This window comes from Ahaetulla prasina, chromosome 4, assembly GCF_028640845.1.
Source record: "Ahaetulla prasina isolate Xishuangbanna chromosome 4, ASM2864084v1, whole genome shotgun sequence".
NCBI lineage: Eukaryota > Metazoa > Chordata > Lepidosauria > Squamata > Colubridae > Ahaetulla > Ahaetulla prasina.
In genome coordinates, this window is record NC_080542.1 from 48,194,325 (window position 1) to 48,213,702 (window position 19,378).

At 37.8% G+C, this 19,378-nt stretch overlaps 1 protein-coding gene across 4 annotated transcripts in view; it reads right to left on the minus strand.

Moving 5' to 3' along the window:
* Positions 1–19,378, minus strand: part of NSF (N-ethylmaleimide sensitive factor, vesicle fusing ATPase) — a 130,353-nt gene that overhangs the window by 60,519 nt on the left and 50,456 nt on the right. For all 4 annotated transcript variants that reach the window (XM_058181481.1, XM_058181482.1, XM_058181483.1 and 1 more), the window contains exons 10-17: positions 15,433–15,598; positions 14,189–14,263; positions 12,991–13,178; positions 10,241–10,336; positions 9,959–10,115; positions 8,158–8,291; positions 3,328–3,394; positions 2,473–2,552 (exon numbers count right to left, since the gene is read on the minus strand). In XM_058181481.1, coding sequence (XP_058037464.1) covers positions 2,473–2,552; positions 3,328–3,394; positions 8,158–8,291; positions 9,959–10,115; positions 10,241–10,336; positions 12,991–13,178; positions 14,189–14,263; positions 15,433–15,598 — 963 coding nt within the window. The remainder of the gene's footprint in view (positions 1–2,472; positions 2,553–3,327; positions 3,395–8,157; positions 8,292–9,958; positions 10,116–10,240; positions 10,337–12,990; positions 13,179–14,188; positions 14,264–15,432; positions 15,599–19,378) is intronic.

Consider the following 19,378-nt stretch of genomic DNA (forward strand, 5'->3'; position numbering starts at 1 on the left):
TGCCAAGGAGTTCTGGACATAATTCCTAGAAAGAAATTATTCTCTTTTGAGAGGGGGAGAGGAATTAGTAACAGGTTACATTTTCCCATTATTCTAGCAATGTCAGTTGAACATCTTCACTTTTTCACATTTCTATCCTCATGTATGGATTGCATGGTCCATCAGCTTTTAATAAAATATTGAATGAAGCTACAAAGAGTTGAGCAAAATCTATACCATTCTACCCAGCTGCTGGCTGTGCTATGTTTGTCCTACAAATTTCCGTGTGTGTGTATGTGTGTGTGTGTGCACAATTCTGCAATGTGTGCACACAATTCTGCAATGGGCATCACTTACATTATTTAAACTCTGAGGCCATTGTTTCACTGAGAGTTTTCAAGTTCCAGAAAATAATAAAATTAAAGCCATTAAACTATGGACTATATCCTTCTCAAAGACAGCAGAATTAAGGCATCTCTATCCATAAAGACTATAGAAGTAAATAAGGTTACATACATACATGCATACACACATACAATATCTCTGAGGCTCACAAAATAATTGCTTTGTGTAAAAAGTTGGTCTAGCTCCAGTAAGTACCATAGTACGTACGTGTACACACACACACACAGACACACACACACACAAATGGAAATTTGTAGGACAAACATAGGGAGGGTGTCTTAAGCAGGCCCTATTCAGAAGATCCCCAAAACAGTTTGCTGGGTTTTTCATAACACTACAGAAATTGTCAATCTAGCTTAAGCGGGGGAAAGGGTGGGGGGAGAGTAGAAGAGAGGGATACTGCACTGGGCTTTTACCCTCTAAGTCTAATTGTTAGTTTTTTCATAGGAACCAGCAGGGAACCCCATGTGAAGCCTCTGTGGGGTTCCCGAGCAGAGCATCCAATGCCTTGTGTGACTCTGCATGTAGATGAAGGAAGCCTTTCGGGCTGCTGGGCTGTTACCGCTCCTTTCTCAGAGAAATGCTTTTTTCTCTGTCTTGGCTCCCTGCTGGGCCAGCGCTTTTCAAATCTTCCTCTCTCCTTTCCCTCCCCCACCCTCCGTGCTTGTAAAAAAATCCTCTCTCCTTATCTCTTCTCTTTGCAAAACCCATGGAAGCATGAAAAAAATAAAAGAGCTCAGAGATATGGAATTATTATTTTTTTCTTTTATTTTGGAAAGTCTATATTAATTTTAAAAAGCTTTTAAAAATCTGTTTATAAGAGAATATACGTGCATACAGACCACTTGTGTGGAGGGAAAGAACTGGATATTTCTTTCTTTCTGTGGGTGGATTTTTACAAAGCTGAAGGACACTCCATGTCTAAATGATGTCTGTCTGTCTACACGCACACATATACACACACAGTGAAAAGCTGATAACCTGGGTTCGAAACCCAAGTGCCATACAATATGGTGAGTTCCCATTCTTACCCCAGCTTGTGTCCATCTAGCAGTTCAAAAGCATGCAAATGTAAGTAGATAAATAGGTATCACTTTGGTGGGAAGGTAACAGTATCCCATGTGTCTTTGGTGTATAGCCATGTGGGCCACATGACCACAGAAAATATCTTCAGACAACACTGCCTCCCTCAGCCAAGAAACAGGGAAAAGCACTGTACCCTAGAGTTTGAAACGACTGGACAGGGACACAGAGGGACACACACACACACACACACACACACACACACACACAAATACATACAGTTCTATGTTTATAGATAGCAGAAGTGCTTCCCTGATTAACTGTTTTCAGTTTTTTATGGTAACCCCCAGTGCAAATGTAGTGAAGTTATCTTCCAAACTAAAAAAAAAGTAGATTTTAATCATTAGGGCCCATTCTGAAATCAAATTTGGTTATCTCCTCCCCGAGATCCAGTATGCTCCTACCCTTCTAGCCTTTTATAAAGCCTTAAAGACCTGGATTTCCCCATAAGCATTGAGGTAATATATGTCTAGATCTAAGAAAGCTATCTGTTGCATGTGAATGGTATGGTGTTCTTCAGGGGCCAGGAGTTTTTATGTTGGTATAGATCAATATTTTTTATTCTTTATTACTGTTTATAGGCCATGAAAAATTATTGATACATAGTATGGATATCTATGTTAATCTAATAAATAAAGCCTGAAAGCCCTTCTACAGCAGCTTCATAATGACATTGCCATGCATAGTAACATCTATACAAGCATGCCACTATGCAGAATATTGAATTATGTTGAATTATTTTCCTCACTAATACCTCAGAACTGCTAATTTTCTCCTTAATATATACCCCAAAAATTAGATAAAATGGAAAGACAAATTCACTTCCCATCCAACACAAAATATACTTAAAGCTCTTCTCATTTGAAAGGACAAAAAAGGCTGCTCTGTAAATACTTCTCCTCTTTTATATGAAATGTTTCATTGCTCTTTAAAGGCTTTTGGCCTTAGATGAGCACCTAGCTCAGCTTTCAAACATTTTGTCATGTTGCAAGACAGAATACTTACATTAGGAGGTGCTTTTTTCAATAACACCAGAAGGGCCTGTAACACCAGGTTGGAGAAACGTGGCCCGATTGGAACATAATCTAAAAGTTTAAGATAACAAAACAATAATACACATATTTTCAGAGCTCATGGAAAGTCATAAAGAGTGGCAACAAGTTCAAACATTGTTCTGTTTCAAAGTTTGGAGGTCGGGTCACTCTTCCAAGTGTGATATTAAGGTAACTAATGCTCCTATTCAGGGGTGAAATCCAGCAGATTCTAACAGGTTCTGGAAAACCAGCAGCAGAAATTTTGAGTAGTTCAGAGAACTGGCAAATACCACCTCTGGCTGGCCTCAGAGTGGGATGGTAATGGAGATTTTGCAATATACTTCCCCCAGGAGGGGAGGGAATGGAGATTTTGCAATATCCTTCTCCTGCCACGCCCACCATGCCAACACCCACAGAACCAGTAAGGAAAAATTTTGGATTTCACTCCGCTCCTATTCCATTTGAGCCCTGCTGATGCTGCCCCAAATGTGGTTAATATCAGGTAATGCCAATTAGGAAACTAGCTGTGATAACAATAAACCTTTGAGCTGATAAATTAGAGCAGGTTAAATAAAACTCTCCTTTAATTTAATCTCAGGACCCAATCATCCATCCTTCTTCTAGTGTTGTACTACCTTCTCCTCCAAATAATGAAAGGTAGATACAAACTCCTTCATCTACACTTGAATCAACTGCCTCGATAATGCTATCTCGGTTTCCAAGCTCAAGCACACCAGGCACAGTAGCTCTTCTTTTCATAGAAAACCAGGATTTTGCCCCAAGCTCATCTGTTCTTCACAGATATTCCCTTTAAAAGCATTCTCACCAAGAAGTCGTTCAATGTCATCCACTACCACACAGCTGAGCTGAGACTTGTAAGCATCATCAAAAATCTAAACATCAGGAAAAGAAGCAACAAAGCATTTTGTTAATGGAGCCTTCAAGTAAATAATAATAACAACAATAACAATAATAACAACAACAACAACAATAATAATAATAATAATAAAGCTTTGCCACTTGGATTTAATTTTTACCAAATTCAAGTGTTTTAGTTTAACTTGTTTTAAAAGAAACGCTCTTTAACTGAAGTTGTAATACTATGAAGGGAGAAACTGATTTCTGCGCAAATCACGTTCTAAAATTAGAGATTAAGAAAAAAATATTTTGTATTATAGATAGGTAGTAATTTTGTTTCCCTCTTTTTAAGGGTTCATTAAATATTTGAAATTTTTGAATGGAACTGTCTCCAAAATTTGGAAAATTATTCCTCTTCTTAACTACCCTATGGCATGCAAAATATTCTGAAAATATTTTTAAAACTATCAGTTTCCTCATATCTGGAAGAGGATAATGTCATCTGTGGCCCATCCACATTCTTAAAATTAATTTTTCCTTTGCTTTATCAGGAAATGGTTCTTTCCTGCCGCAAATGCAGATATGTATCTTTCCTTATATAGAAATGTGAAGACCTCTTAATTAGATATAGTAGATTTTTTGTTCTCTGCCTGACTCTTTTAGTAGAGTGACAGATTAAATGAATTTGACTCATTTATATACCACCACCACCACCACCACCAAACTTCTCTGGGGTCTTCCCAAGCATTTCAGTTTAATATCCTACATAGCCTAGATTTATTATTCTATGTGACTAACCATAATTATTCAGTCTGACAACATCCAGGGAATAACAATGCAATTCAAGATATTACTCTGCTGAGAATGATTTGTTCTCCTGTGTTGGAAGCACTGTATTAAACAACATTATGAAACTAAAAATAAAGTAAGACAATTTATATTAAGCTAATAAAAATGGCATCCCCTTGCACTTCAGAGAATAGCTGTAGAAGACTATTCTAACTATCTATTGTACTTCAGATTCTGTTTACATAGGTCTTTTTCATTAAATATGACCAAAAGAACTCAAATCCTAATTTGCAGTAATGTAAATTGAAACTGATGCAAGTAAATAACATCCAGCATCCTTTATTCCATAGACACTTTGCTTTTGATGCATGACTCTCATTATTTTTCTAAATACAAAACAAATGAAAATGGAATGGAGATCATTACTGCTATTCCTTACAAGTTAAAAGTCACTATTGGATTTCAGTGATTTTTAAGGCAAACTATTTACTCAGGCTATTTGAATAGAAAAAAGTACTGCTTGACTGTTTGACCAGGAAGACCCCGTTTCTGAAAGGCAGATACAAAAGTCCAAATGTTTAAGATTATCGTGCAAGTCCCCAAATGTGTATTTAGTGCAGCTTTAAGATGAGAACTAGGAATTACAATTATAGAAGCAATGCCTAGATTATCCAGACCCGTTCCAATCCGGCTTCCGGCCCGGATACAGTATGGAGATGGCTTTGGTTGCATTGGTGGATGATCTCTGGAGGGCCAGGGATAAGGGTTACTCCTCTGCCCTGGTCCTATTAGACCTCTCAGCGGCTTTCAATACCATCGACCATGGTATCCTGCTGCGCCAGTTGGAGGGTTTGGGAGTGGGAGGCACCGTTTATCGGTGGTTCTCCTCCTACCTCTCTGACCGGACGTAGACGGTGTTGATAGGGGGGCAGAGATCGACCCGAGGCGCCTCATGTGTGGGGTGCTGCAGGGATCGATTCTCTCGCCTCTCCTGTTCAACATCTATATGAAGCCGCTGGGCGAGATCATCAGTGGTTTTGGGGTGAGATACCAACTGTACGCTGATGATACGCAGCTGTACTTTTCCACCCCAGGCCACCCCAACAAGGCTATCGAAGTACTGTCCCGGTGTCTAGAAGCCATACGGGTCTGGATGGGGAGGAACAGGCTCAAGCTTAATCCCTCCAAGACGGAGTGGCTGTGGATGCCGGCACCCCGGTACAGTCAGCTGCAGCTGCGGCTGACTGTTGGGGGCGAGTCATTGGCCCCGATGGAAAGGGTGCGCAACTTGGGCGTTCTCCTGGATGGGCGGTTGTCTTTCGAAGACCATTTGACGACCGTCTCCAGGAGAGATTTCTATCAGGTTCGCCTGATCCGCCAGTTGCGTCCCTTCCTGGACTGGGATGCCCTATGCACAATCACTCATGCTCTCGTTACCTCTCGCTTAGACTATTGCAATGCTCTCTACATGGGGCTCCCCTTGAAGAGCACCCAGAGACTCCAGTTAGTCCAGAATGCAGCTGCGCGGGTGATAGAGGGAGCAGTTCGGAGCTCCCATGTAACACCCATCCTGCGCAGACTGCACTGGCTGCCTGTTGTCTTCCGGATGCGCTTCAAGGTATTGGTGACTACCTTCAAAGCGCTCCATGGCTTAGGACCAGGATCGTCCTACCGCCATCTTCTATCTCCCAGCGACCGGTGTGTTCTCACAGAGAGGGACTCCTTAGGGTGCCGTCAGCCAAGCAATGTCGACTGGCGGCCCCCAGGGGGAGGGCCTTCTCTGTGGGGGCTCCTACCCTGTGGAACGAACTTCCCCCTGGATTTCGACAATTACCTGACCTCCGGACCTTTCGCCGCGAACTTAAAACTTATTTATTTCGTCTTGCTGGACTGGCTTGAATTTTTAAAATTTTTAATTGATTTTATGGGTTTTAAATTTTATTAGTTTTACAGGGTTGATATTGTATTTTAAATGGGGCCAATTGAATAAGTTTTTTACTGTTTGTTTTTAGCATTGTATGTGTTGTTTTTGTATTTTACTGTGGCTGTAAACCGCCCTGAGTCCTTCGGGAGAAGGGCGGTATACTAATTAAATTATTATTATTATTATTATTATTATTATTATTATTATTATTATTATTATTATTATTATTATTATTATTATTATTATTATTATTATTATTATTATTATCTTTATTGGCGAAAACTAATATTTAATCCAAGAGGCCTGATTAACATGGGTGACTTCCAATCTACCTGAAATATATTCAATAGAGAAAAAGTAGAAACTTATGGCTTCTCTAATGAGGATGGAATTTGACCTAGCAAAAAGATTCCTGAAGGAGAGAGTCACTGACACAGAATGGCAGCCAGATATCAGTTTAGCACCAAAGCTAAGAGACACTCTTCTAGCACCATGCCAGCTAGTTATTAATAATCCTTAATAAATAACAGACATCACAAAATATTTGTTCTGGTTAGATTCAGTGCAGTTCCTCCAGCAGCTATTGACAGTAAGTATCAAAAAATTCCTTTCTATGAATAATTTTGCCTCAGTGACTCCTACACAGTGTAGAATGCACTGCTGCACTCAAAAATTTGCAAAAATTTGGGGGAAATGTTTGTTTGTTTGTTTATTAAATTCACAGGCCACACATTTCTCTGATAATGTGACTCTAGGTGGCTTACAGAGCATAAATAGATTAATAGAAAAACATTTAAAAATTAAAATTATGCAAATTAAAAATGTTAAAACTAGGGGGGGGACCCCCAGGAATCAAATGCTAGATGGTACAGGGATGGCGTCTTCTTACTCTGTCAGCCATCTTCAGCAGTGAGAACCCCCCCTCCAAGCCCCACACTAACTGGCAAAATCAAGTTGTAATACCCTTCTAGAAGGCCAAAAGGGTGGGTGCAGTTTTCACCTGCAGTGGTAGAGTGTTCCACAGAGTCAAGGCCAAAGTGGAAAAGAATCTTCTCTTTGGCCCCACCTTCTAGAATTCCTTGGCAGACAGTGTCTATACACACTTCTTCTGTTGCCCAAGAGGGGCGGGCTAATGCTATTGGGGTGATTTGGCAGCTCCTCAAATTGCTAGTGTAGTCTCATTCAGAATTACAGAAAGTACTTAATGTAACATAACGTAACGTAACCTTATGTAACATAATGTAACATAACATAACATAACATAACATAACATAACATAACATAACATAACATAACATAACATAACATAACATAACATAACATAACATAACATAACAACAGAGTTGGAAGGGACCTTGGAGGTCTTCCAGTCCAATCCCCTGCCGAGGCAGGAAACCCTACACCATTTCAGACAAATGACTATCCAACCATTTGCAACCATATGCAACTTGATTGCAGTTATTGCCACAAAGCAAACCCATGTACTATGAAATACTGATATCCCTAACCTAATATTTCATAGCACACTTTAAGGCAATAATTGCAGTCATCCTTAAATTGTGATTCTTTGGGGGGAAATGCAGGGAACCAATATTTTTGGCTAGGTTGTACATCCACTAAGAAAGTTCAAGGAAATTTCCCCCAACAGGAAAGAATCACATTGAAGGTGGTTGATAAGTTAAGAGGCGATCCCCCTCGTGCATTTTCCTCCCTCCTTCCCTATTTTTTAACTATGATTCTATTTTTCATTGTAATTTCCATTTTTATTGCTTTAGAAATATTTATATTTTATAATTTTAATCTTTTAATGCTGTAAGCAACACAGAGTCACTTCAAAACAAGATGGGTGGTAAGTAAGTAATTAGATAAATAAGTGCAGTATCTCTTAGCTTTTTGAACCTTTTCCTTTGCTGCAATAAGATTATTTTCATACTCATGTTTCTTAGATCCTGATTTGAATTCAAAGCTACATAACCAATTTGTAAAAATATTTAACAAACTGTTAAACATAGAGCAGTAGAGAAAAATGATTTAGTAATATATCAGAAAAAAATGATTAGTAAAAAAACAGATTAGTAGTTATACCTTCTTAATTGCCTGGCACTTGGCAGTTTCTGAAAAGCCAATCATCTTATCAGGAGAGCAAATCTTGATGAAGGGGAAATTAGATTCCTCTGCAATCTTTGCAGCTAAAGCTGTTTTCCCACTATGTGGGGGACCTGTTGGCAAAAAATAGTCCAGGGATAGACAAAAGGAATAGCATGTCTTGCCAGTCTTAAGAAGACAAAGTCTCTCCATGAAAACTGAGTACCCATGGAAGAAAAGGTCTCTCCATTTGGCTGAGACTTACATGAACTTTCATGTTCTTAAAATAGCTATGAATCTAGAAACTTCATTGAGACATAAATCACTTTTAATACCAAACCATGTGCTAATCTCTAGAAATTTTATTAATTTGTCTCCCTGACACATTGGCTCTTGGAACAAAACAGAGATTCTGTGTGTGTGTGTGTGTGTGTGTGTGTGTGTGATATCACACCCAACCCACTGATCAACCACCATTATCTGCTTGAAGCTATCCAAATGATATACAGAATAATTTTGAAATTTCTTAAATTTGTGGAGTCAGGAGTAGAGATGGTACAGAATGTCTCAAATTTTTATTAACTCCATTAATCTAAACATCAGAAATTGTAATTGGGGTTTTGAAGCTAACATCTCCCACTATCACTAGATGGAAATGTAAAGCATTACAAGGACTCCTTTCTCCTGACAGTTTTTATAGCATTGAAGTTTCAGGCTTTCCTGGATAAAATTAATTAATTAAGCAAAGCTATTACAAACTGAGTGAAGACATGGTGATGATCCTTTTGGATAATCAACTTCCAGAATTAGACAAGGGCAATGCTTCATTGTTGCTTTTGATGAAACTCTCAGCAGCTTTTGATATAAGCAATTACTATATTTTTTGGGATCGCCCCTTTCCCAGTTCTAAGTTCTACATCTATCTTCATGATTTGCATTCAGACACATAAATCTTTTAGAAGTTTTAAGAAGATAGAGCAACATAGAGAGTATGTATTATTTTAACCATAACATTAGATAGCAGTTAGCATCTGCTAACTGAAGTGACTTTCCCCCTAATCATAGGTGGAAACTCACTTCTATGGTTCCCAGTTTCAATTTGCTAACTGTTAGAAACCATGTTATAGCACCATGATGGCGTATGGCATGTGTGTCAGAGGTGGCACGCAGAGCCCTCTCGGAGGGCACACACACCGTCGCCAGCTGCTCTTCTGGTCTTCAGGGTGCCGGAGCGCCGAAAAATGCCCAAACAGCAGATTATTTTCTGGGCCATTTTCAGGCTGTTTGGGGCCATTTTCAGGCCATTTTGGGGGGGGCCATTATTAGGCCATTTTTCAGGCTGTGTTTGGCTGTTTTGCATCATATTTGGGCCGTTTTTCAGGCAATTTTTTGGGCTGAAAAACAGCCTGAAATTGGCCAGAAAACAGGCATGCGTATGCCGGCCAGCGCCAGTCTTCGGGTTCCTGGCGCTCCGGCCCTCGCTTACACGCACACACATACACGCACATACACACGCGTCCCGGTTTGGGCACTTGGTGCTGAAAAAGGTTCACCATCACTGTTATAGCATTTTAGATATCACACTAAATATGTTTTGAGGTTATGCTGAATTAAGTTTCTGTAAGTTGTTAAGAGGGAGAAGAATATATCACTCCTCTTTTTCTCACAGGGGTGCCAGAAACCCTTTTTATAATCCAGTATAATACTAATCATTTCAGATAGAAACAAGCTCTCTCAAGCCCAGCACTCTTTCAAGGAACAGACCACATTTAAACCATCCTCTGCAGAGCAAGTAACATACCTTCCAAAAGAACACTGACCAAGGGAGTACGATCACTATTTTTGGCCTGCTGAACAAGAAGTTCCCCATCATCCAGCACCCGAGTAACAGGGTCACCCCACTTAATAATGCCATTCATAATATAGCTTGCATAATCTTCCTGATTGGTCCCAAATGCCTGCGGTTGGAAAGAAACAGATGTAGTAAAGCAAATAATGAATAACTGCCTCCATTTGCAAGTGTGGGAATGACATGAACTAGTTCTCCTGTTTTGTAACAAGAAGAAATGAAAGGCACACTCACCGGCTTAATGTCATTCTCCAGTGAAGCCAAAAAGTCTCCCCTTGTCACCTGCAGAGATTCTGCTTTTTCCATATCAACTTCCACCTTAGTGCTGGCCTAATGAAAATGGGAGATGGCACATCAATAAGACAGCCAACAAAATTGTAAATTAAAATAGATCTACAATAGGTCTCTTTGAATAGGTCTTCAAATAATAGAACTGCCAAGAAAAATCTCAAGTAGTCTCAGTTTCCCTTTAAATAAAAGAAATATATATAGAGATTTTTTTTAAAAAAAGAAAAAGAAGTTTCTTGGAAACAGAATGTATTAGAGTAGAGTTCAGGAGTATTTGCAGCAAAGTAAAAGAAACAAGAAGTTTAAAGTACATAAAGATAGGAACTGGTACATGTCTGATGAGCAAACAAGAATGGTTTGTAAGAACAAAAAGGTATGGAATGGTATAAAAAAGTGTTTGAAATAAATTAGTTTTAATTATTTCCCCTTTTCTTTTTATCTCCTGCTTTATGTTATACAAATAAATTAGTCGTACTATTTCTTATTTCTTTACTACGCCTTTCATAAATAATATTAATTACTCCAAAAAAGAATCAATGAGTAAGTATGTACATATACCTGCATGCATTCATTCCTTTTTATTTGCTTCTGTCTATGCTACTGAACGTTGTGTAATTAGGATAGTTGAGCAAAATGTATGATTTGAACTTGGACCTTTCTATTCCACATTCATTAAAAAATCCCCAGCATTTTCTCTCTGATACTCTTACACAAATGATCCCTTACTGAAGATTTACAATCCTTCCTTGTTAGTGCCCAACATAATAGGAAGATACTGTCATATGGCACATTTGGACTGCAATTAAGGCAATTAACGTGAGAATGCGTTAAAGAAACCATTACATTAAGAAAGGAGGTGGTGGCAAAGAAGTGTGCAGAAGCTAACTAGCTTCATAAGTGATCCTGAGCTGGGAGAACAAGGGGATGACTTGATAGAACCAGGGAAAGTAGATCAGCACCATGGAACCTGGCACTCTAAGGAATTGCCATAGTAAAAACTTTCTTCCACTTCAAATTTGTCCATCTTTAAAATGCATTTTCCTTAAGGTTCATTTTTATAAACTACAAGGGTCCTCTCCCTCCCCAAATTCATCTGCAGAGCATACACACTAAGAGCTATGTGTTCCAGGATGCATTCCAAGCCCAACACCTGTTACAGTCACAGGCTAACAAAAATCAGCATTTCAACACTCTCCAATATAAAAAACTAATTTAGCTTGTTTCAGCTAATCTCTAATTTACTCATCCTGACATTTCACATCTAACATCACTCATTTCCTGCTAAAAGCCCAGTGACCTTTACAACTAGAAATGAAGGAGAAAAAGAAAACAAGAGAAAGAGAAGAAAGGAAAGGAAAGAGAAACACTCCAATGAATATCTCACCCTGAAATCAGACTTTTGGGAGCTAAGTAATAAAACTGTTGTAGATGTTCACCCTCTTTGTGCATATCATAATTCATATTATATGGGTAAAATCTAATCCCATTTCAATATCTAATAGTAGACCAGGAGGACAACGTTTGATACAACTTCAGAAATAAGAAGACAAATGTTTGATATAATACAAAGGAGACACAATCTATTTCATGCATCCTACCAGTGTATCAATCTTAGCCTCTATATTGCATGTTTTTTGCCTGTACAGTTGTATACATTTTGTCTCTTTGTCAAATGAACATTTCATTAGGTGAGCACAGGCACAACGTTGCACTGAATTTCTTTAAAAATCCAATCCATATGAACAGGCAGCCAAATGTTATTTTCAAATTGAAAATAACTGGAAAATAGGTATGCATTCTAGGAGGGAAACGTTCCAATCCTAGATTGTTCCAAAATGGAAGTTAAAGTAGCTCCTAAACATTTAGAAATGTCCATTACAAAGTCGGAACATTCCATGATAGAATCCTACAGTACTATCAGGTATATGTACCTGCTCAGTCTTGTTATAGCATTTAACAAATATGAACCCTGCCTCCAACAGCTGGCCTCAATACCTGGAAATTAGCAGGTAAGAAAAAAAAGCTTGGGACAATGGTGCTCAAAGAGCTAAGAAAGAGAAAGAAGATGTCGCTTTTGTATCATACTGCCTAAATGATATAGACATCTGAACAACAAATGGGGTGGCCATTTATTTTATCTAGTTTCAGATTATAGCAGAAGAAAGTGCATGCTTCAATGGTGGCTCAGACTGCTAAGACAGTCTGTTATTAACACAGCTGCTTACAATTACTGCAAGTTCAAATCCCACCAGACCCAAGGTTGACTCAGCCTTCCATCCTTTGTAAGGTAGGTAAAATGAGGACCCAGATTGTTGGGGGCAATAAGTTGACTTTGTATATAATATACAAATGGATGAAGACTATTGCTTAACATAGTGTAAGCCGCCCTGAGTCTTCGGAGAAGGGCGGGATATAAATGCAAAAAACAAAAACAAACAATATTCTTTCATCTTTTTTGGGTCCCCGGAAATAACATAAATCTTCCTTAAATTTTTTTTTACTCATTCAGTTTTCTTCCCCCAAATATTGATCATTTAAAGATTTATTCTGCCTTTTAGGGTTAACTCTTAAATCCTTTATAACTAAGCAAAACTCATAATAAGAAGAACAAAAGAGGAAGCGGCACACGGGGACAGGGCCCAAGCTCATATCTAGTGCCATCTGCAGAGACTGGGTAGTGCTAAGGAAGAGCAAACCTTAATGTGTCTGTTCATAGCTGTGGATTGGGCTGCCCGAACGAGACCCTCAAGTTCAGCACCACTAAAGTTCTTGGTCTCCACGGCCAGCTCTGTAATATCCACATCAGAAGCCAGCAGTTGGTGGGTTCGCATCCTTGATGTGTGGATGTTGAGGATCTGCATTCGACCTTTTTCATCAGGCAAGCCTAAACAGATAAGTTGTCATTTTGCTTTAAATCATTTTTTCACAATGATCTAGTATGTTTGCAGCTTTTAAAACTTCTTGTCAAAATCTTAGTTGGGGAATTCTAGAAACAATTGTCCCCAACACATCTGAAGACAGCCAGGTTGGGAAAGGTTCTTTGGACATGACTATTTCCTCCCATTATTGCAATATTGTAACAGGCTAAGTCATAACCTTTTTTCCCAAACACCGGTTCCCTGAGCTGGCTTTTAAAGAGTGGGAAATGGGGTAGAGATTGCACCTCATTTTCAACTAGGATGCAGTGGAGATTCATGAATCATTTTGTTACATTTAGGCATAAATAATGTCTGACTGGACAGTTATGGAAACATCCATGCAACTTTCTTAGCAACAAATCTTACAATTGCCTGGGGTGTTTTAGGATTTCCCAGTCTAGACTTTTCCCCTGATATCTCCTAATTAGGAGCGTCATATCCTATCAAATCACATTTATACTTCCCCATGTTTACATGCTATGGATGAATATAGCTTAAACTTCTGTAGCTGTATCCAAACTTGGGAAATTTAGGAATAAGAACAAGCCAACTTGTGGAAAGAAACACTAAATGTCCTTCTCTATTGCTGAAAATGGAAAAGACATAAGAATGCAAGCTCAAGGCTTATTGCAGCTTGATGTTCTTCAAATATAAGAATTCAACCATTTCTGTATGATCCCATAGAGGGAAAAACAATTTACATGAAGCCAAACTGATGGCTTGTTGCTTTTGTTTTTGTCTTTTGTTCAATCTCTATGAGTATTTTTCAGTCATGGGTATCATGGTTCCGTTAGTGTAATGTTCAAGAGAATCCATACTGCACATCTTCCTTGTTCAATAGTTAATATAAATTATGGAGAGATGGCTGAGGCCATGGAATCATATTTACAAAATTATTTCCTACCAAATGCCTTCCTTTCCAATGCCTACCATTTGTTTGTGGGTTTTGATAATAATTGCTGCCCTGATTATTTACCAATCTCCATTTTCACTTCCAGTCTTCCAGGTCGTAAGAGTGCTTCATCAATCAGGTCTGGTCTATTGGTCATACCTGGACATCAAAAAGAAATTATTACTAGCTTGAAAAAGAATGAATACAAAACCACCTGGTTCTTAGGTTAGCTGTTTGAGCTTTTTAGGTGCCAAGCAAACATTCCTACTTAATTGTTATATGTTTCCATTAAGCAAAAGTGACAAATCAAACATACCATTCCCATCAGGCATGATAATGGTTTTTTTAACCTTTTATTTATATACGGAGATCCCAAAAGGATCTCAAAAGGTGTGTGTGTGTGTCTATGTAGGAGCCATCTAGTCATATGAGAGAGAACAAAATGGGAGAAATGAAGAAGGATTGTTCATAGGCTTGAATACATCTAGTAATATCCATGGTTCCAAACTATGTTTCAAAGATATGTTGATATATCTATTTCTGTGAGTTGCTGTCTCAAGTTTTACTATTCAAATAAATGAACATGTGGATAGGATCGCAATTAATATACAAACTAATCTGCATGAAAACAAATATAAGATGCAGTATGATAGAGAGAAAGAAAGAGAGAGAGAGAGAGAGAAGAGAGGGAGGGAGGGAGGGAGGGAGAGAGAGAAGAAAACAGACAAGGAAAGTATCACCATCTTGCCTTGTACTCCCACTAACATAAAGTAAAAGAACTGGTTCTTCCACCAATATTATTCCTTGAGTTTGTTCTCACTTTTTCTTTTTGAAGTAGTTATGACAACTTTTTAATACCTTTTTCTGTTTTCCATTTTATCTCCTTTAATTATTAATTTAAATATTACAATTTCAAACCTCCTTTGAAAAACAGTAGTATAAAAACTTACTGCAAAAGATCTCTTTGCTAAAGAATATAAAAAGCTAAGACTCAGTCAATTAATAATTCTAAAGATTGAATATAAATAACTGGTAGTGTATTATTTTAGTTTTGTTGTCTGCTGACCAGATTAACTTGTTGTGACATTGGCGGCTATATTAATAAGAAAATAAATAAATAATTTCCCTATTATGTAAGATAAATTATCTAAATTTAATCTCTTGTCTAAGGCTCTAAAACTTTTGTTTTAGTCTCAAGACTTTGAAGAGTGAGACATTCACTCTCTGCATCCAGAAATATCTTGCATCCACGTCTCCCTGCAAATATGTTAAAGATATGACAAAGCCTTCCTCTCAAGAAGACCCAAGAGAATAAGGCAACTGCATACCGATTACCAAGATATTGTTCAACTGTTCAACACCATCAATTTTAGACAAGAGCTGGTTCACAACAGTATCATGGACTCCAGTGCTGCCTGCCATACTCCCTCGTTGTTTGCAGATAGCATCGATTTCATCAAAGATGATGATATGAACACCACTGTTTGCCCCAAGCTGATGAAGAAAAATCGAAGTATGCGATTAAAATATTATCATCCTTTTTCTAATAGCTATCATATAGCTGTTTTAAGGAATGCAGAATAAAGCATTTAAGCTTCTAAAGAACAATTCCATTCTAATCATAATAAATGGAATAAGCTTTCAATGTTCATTTGGAACAAGGCTTATGGCCATAAATAAAGCATTTATTATGAACCCATTTTCAGTTTCAGTATTCCAGAACAGCTCAGTTAACAGTAGACTAATTAATATTATTAATATTACAAAGGCCACTAAAATACTTTAGGGAATAGAATATTACAATATGTACACTCAGAATTTTATGAACATTTTTTTTTAGAACTAGAAAACCGATGACCCATTGAGTCATCCTTTTGAAGGTATTTCCTTACCTAAATAGAGAAATAGAATGAAATGGATGGGCAAAAAAGCAATGACAACACGAATTGTCTGACTGGCAGGGAGCATCATAAATCACATGACTGTAGCTGAGTGATGATGATGCAGCAGCCAGAGTTTTGTAAATACAACTGATGAGAAGACCCTTGAAATTTCAATTACAGTAACAGTTATGATAGTATCACAATGGCAGAAATGGGTTCAAGATTTTGTACCATTAAGTTAATGGATTTGAGGTATTTTGATTCAAGCATTTTTGCAGTATGATGCATCATTTGGGCTAACGGTGCATCACAGTGCAAACAGACAGGGGAGTTCTAGTAGCATATAAATATAGAAACTCTAAAAACTCAGGTAAATTACAAAACTCACAGTTACATTGACTGAATTCCATTTCTAGCCAAGTCAACATTACAAATTCTTAAAGCTATTAGAAAAAGATAAACATATGCAGTATGAAGTATTTATTGGATTGCAATTAGGCAGAATGAATTATAAAACACAAAGGATTGCAATTCTTTTCTCAAGAAGAATTTAGATTTTTGAATTTTCTGAATCTTTGAGTATCATTCTGCTGAATGTTATCAACATTTCAAGAGAATGTTCCTATTGATATATAAAGCCGAGTGGCAAATAACATTTAAAATTCGTTTATTTTATAAACAAAATTATGTAATATTTGACATGGCAAAATGAGAAATTAATTATCTCTTGAGATTTACTTAGTGAAAATCGTTAATTGAAGCCATATTCTTCCTGCAGTTGCTGATCAGTCTCTCACTCAGAGGTAGTATTCAGCAAGTTCTGACCAGTTCTGGAAAACCGGTAGCGGAAATTTTGACTAATTCGGAGAACCAGTAAATACCATCTCTGATTGGTCCCGCCCCCATCTATTCTCTGCCTCCCGAGTCCCAGCTGATCTGGAGGAAATGGAGATTTTGCAGTAATCTTCCCCTGGAGTGGGGGGGAATGGAGATTTTACAGTATCCTTCCTCTGCCATGCCCACCAAGCCAAGCCACACCCACCAAGCCACATCCACAGAACCGGTAGTAAAAAAATTTGAATCCCACCACTGCTCTCACCAATATGAATTTTAATCCAGTCCTACACTGTGAATGGGCTCAACTCACTATCATTTGATTGTCTAGCATGAACTAATTATTTCAGATCCTGCCCCAAGTTTCTATGGAATCTGTAAAATAATCCTATTTTCTTGTATACCTCCTTTTATATTTGGGAATATATTTTGCTGCATTTGTACTTCAGGCAATGCCTTGATATTATGCAGCAGGGTATCTAATACAATACAACAGTGGTCCACAAAGGCTAGAAGAAATGTTATGATTTAAATCTGGAGTTAAGTTTTGGAATTCCATAGCCATGGTCCACAGCCACAAAAGGGGATCCACAGTGAAGAAAAGGTTGAGAACTACTGCAATAGAGGATTCCTTTCTTCGAATGATGACAAGTCATGCAAGTCTAAGTCACCCTCAAATTACCATCACCATGTTTATAGCTGGCACATATTTAATTATTATTTGGGGGTTTTCTGCTGCTGCAATCAATTGACTCCTAGAGTTTTATAAAACTTTAATCAATATTAATATTGGCCAAAACCAATAGTAAAATATCTATAACTTGTCACCCTCACTAAACATGCAGCGCCACTCCTTTGGGGAGCAGTAATCTTCCATTCCATCTCTACAGTCCTTATATAGTCAGGGCAGCATGATCCAATGCACTAAAAACAAGGATAGGGTTGTTTTCATCTCTGGAACAGAGGAGAGGGACCTTCACTCAAAATACTTGCATCTTGTATTGATTTTTGTCTCAATAAAAGCACCTGTAGCAACCCTCCCCTCTTGGAGCTCACTGAAGGGGCAGATTGCATGAAACCTATGTCTTAATATGTAACTGAAAGTGATAACCAATATCCTGAACAGTGCTTGGAAGCTAAATGCTTCCCAGTACACCTCTTGTAATAAAAATCTACATGCACAAAATAAATCAAACTCACTACTACCCATGTGGTTGCATTCTGGATCAACTGAAGCTACCAGAAGGTCTTCAAGGGTGGCCCTATGCAGTGCAACTTCCAAATGTGAGGTGACAATTACTTAAGGAACTGTCAATAGGCTTCCATCTGCCCGGGGTTTGGTGAAACTCTTGAACTTTCAAAATGGTTTTCCAGTATTATAGCCATCAGCGGATTCTGGTTGTTGTTGTTGTTGTTTTAGATCATGATGTTTTTATTGAAGTTTTAAATTTATTTTAACTGGAGCATGATGTCCTTCCAGAATCTGTGGTGAGAAGTTCATTGTGATAAAGGCATATGGTTTGTAAGATGTATATAGGACAGCTGGCCCAAATCAGCTCTGACTGTTAAATGAAATTTTCACATAATTGGCTCTGACTATTCCTTATTTGAACTGACTAAATGGAGACAAGGGCAGTGGCTTTTTAATAGCGGACCAGAATGATGGATGCCTTTGTTAATGAAAAAAAGGAAGTAAGAATTATCTTTGTTCACTCAGATTCTAGGAATGTTTTAATAATATTCAATAGCAAAGATTCATAAAATCTAAAAGTGGGCAAACATAGACTGTACAGTATTTAAGCTTTTTAATACTTAGAAAAGTGACAAGTAAAGGAGGCTTGATAGAGTTATAATAAATGCTATTTATTACCTCCAATAATATCAGACATTATGCCTCTAAATAAAATTGTTTGATTAATTGGTTAGATGTGTATCCTGACTTTCTTTGGAGAACTTTGTTTCTATACTAGCCATCCTCTGATGTAAATTAGGCTGAGGGTATATGAAGGGCACAGAATCACACACTGAATTTTTACAACTAATGGTAGATTTCTTTCGCCAATCCTACTACAGTTCTTTAATTACTATATCACAGTGGATATTGAAAAGCATTTGCTGGAGGATTTTATTGTACCCCTGCACTGTTTACTGACTTCTCAGATCAGCTAGTTAGTCTCTGTGGGAACAAAAAACAACAGCCCTATCTGCAGACTGAATCAACTCTCCTGTCTCAGTCTTCTTCCAGTCCATTCTATAGTAAGGGTAGTCAGACACATTGCTACGCTAAATTTCCAAATGAAAAGATTTCTAAAATTGACTGACAGTCATTGGAATAGATCCAAATTCTTTTCCTCCCCTAGAATACCCACATTAACAAAATTGCAATCCCATGAGCTACTACATCTCAAACTGCACATCACGGAGGCTGTTAAAAATGAAATATATCTTTGCCATTTCTTTCACTCATCAGGTCTAGTTATTTTTAATTGGGAAAAAAATATAATTTCTGCCCATGTCTACTCAATTTCATTGTTCACAAGGGGAGAAAAATATGCCA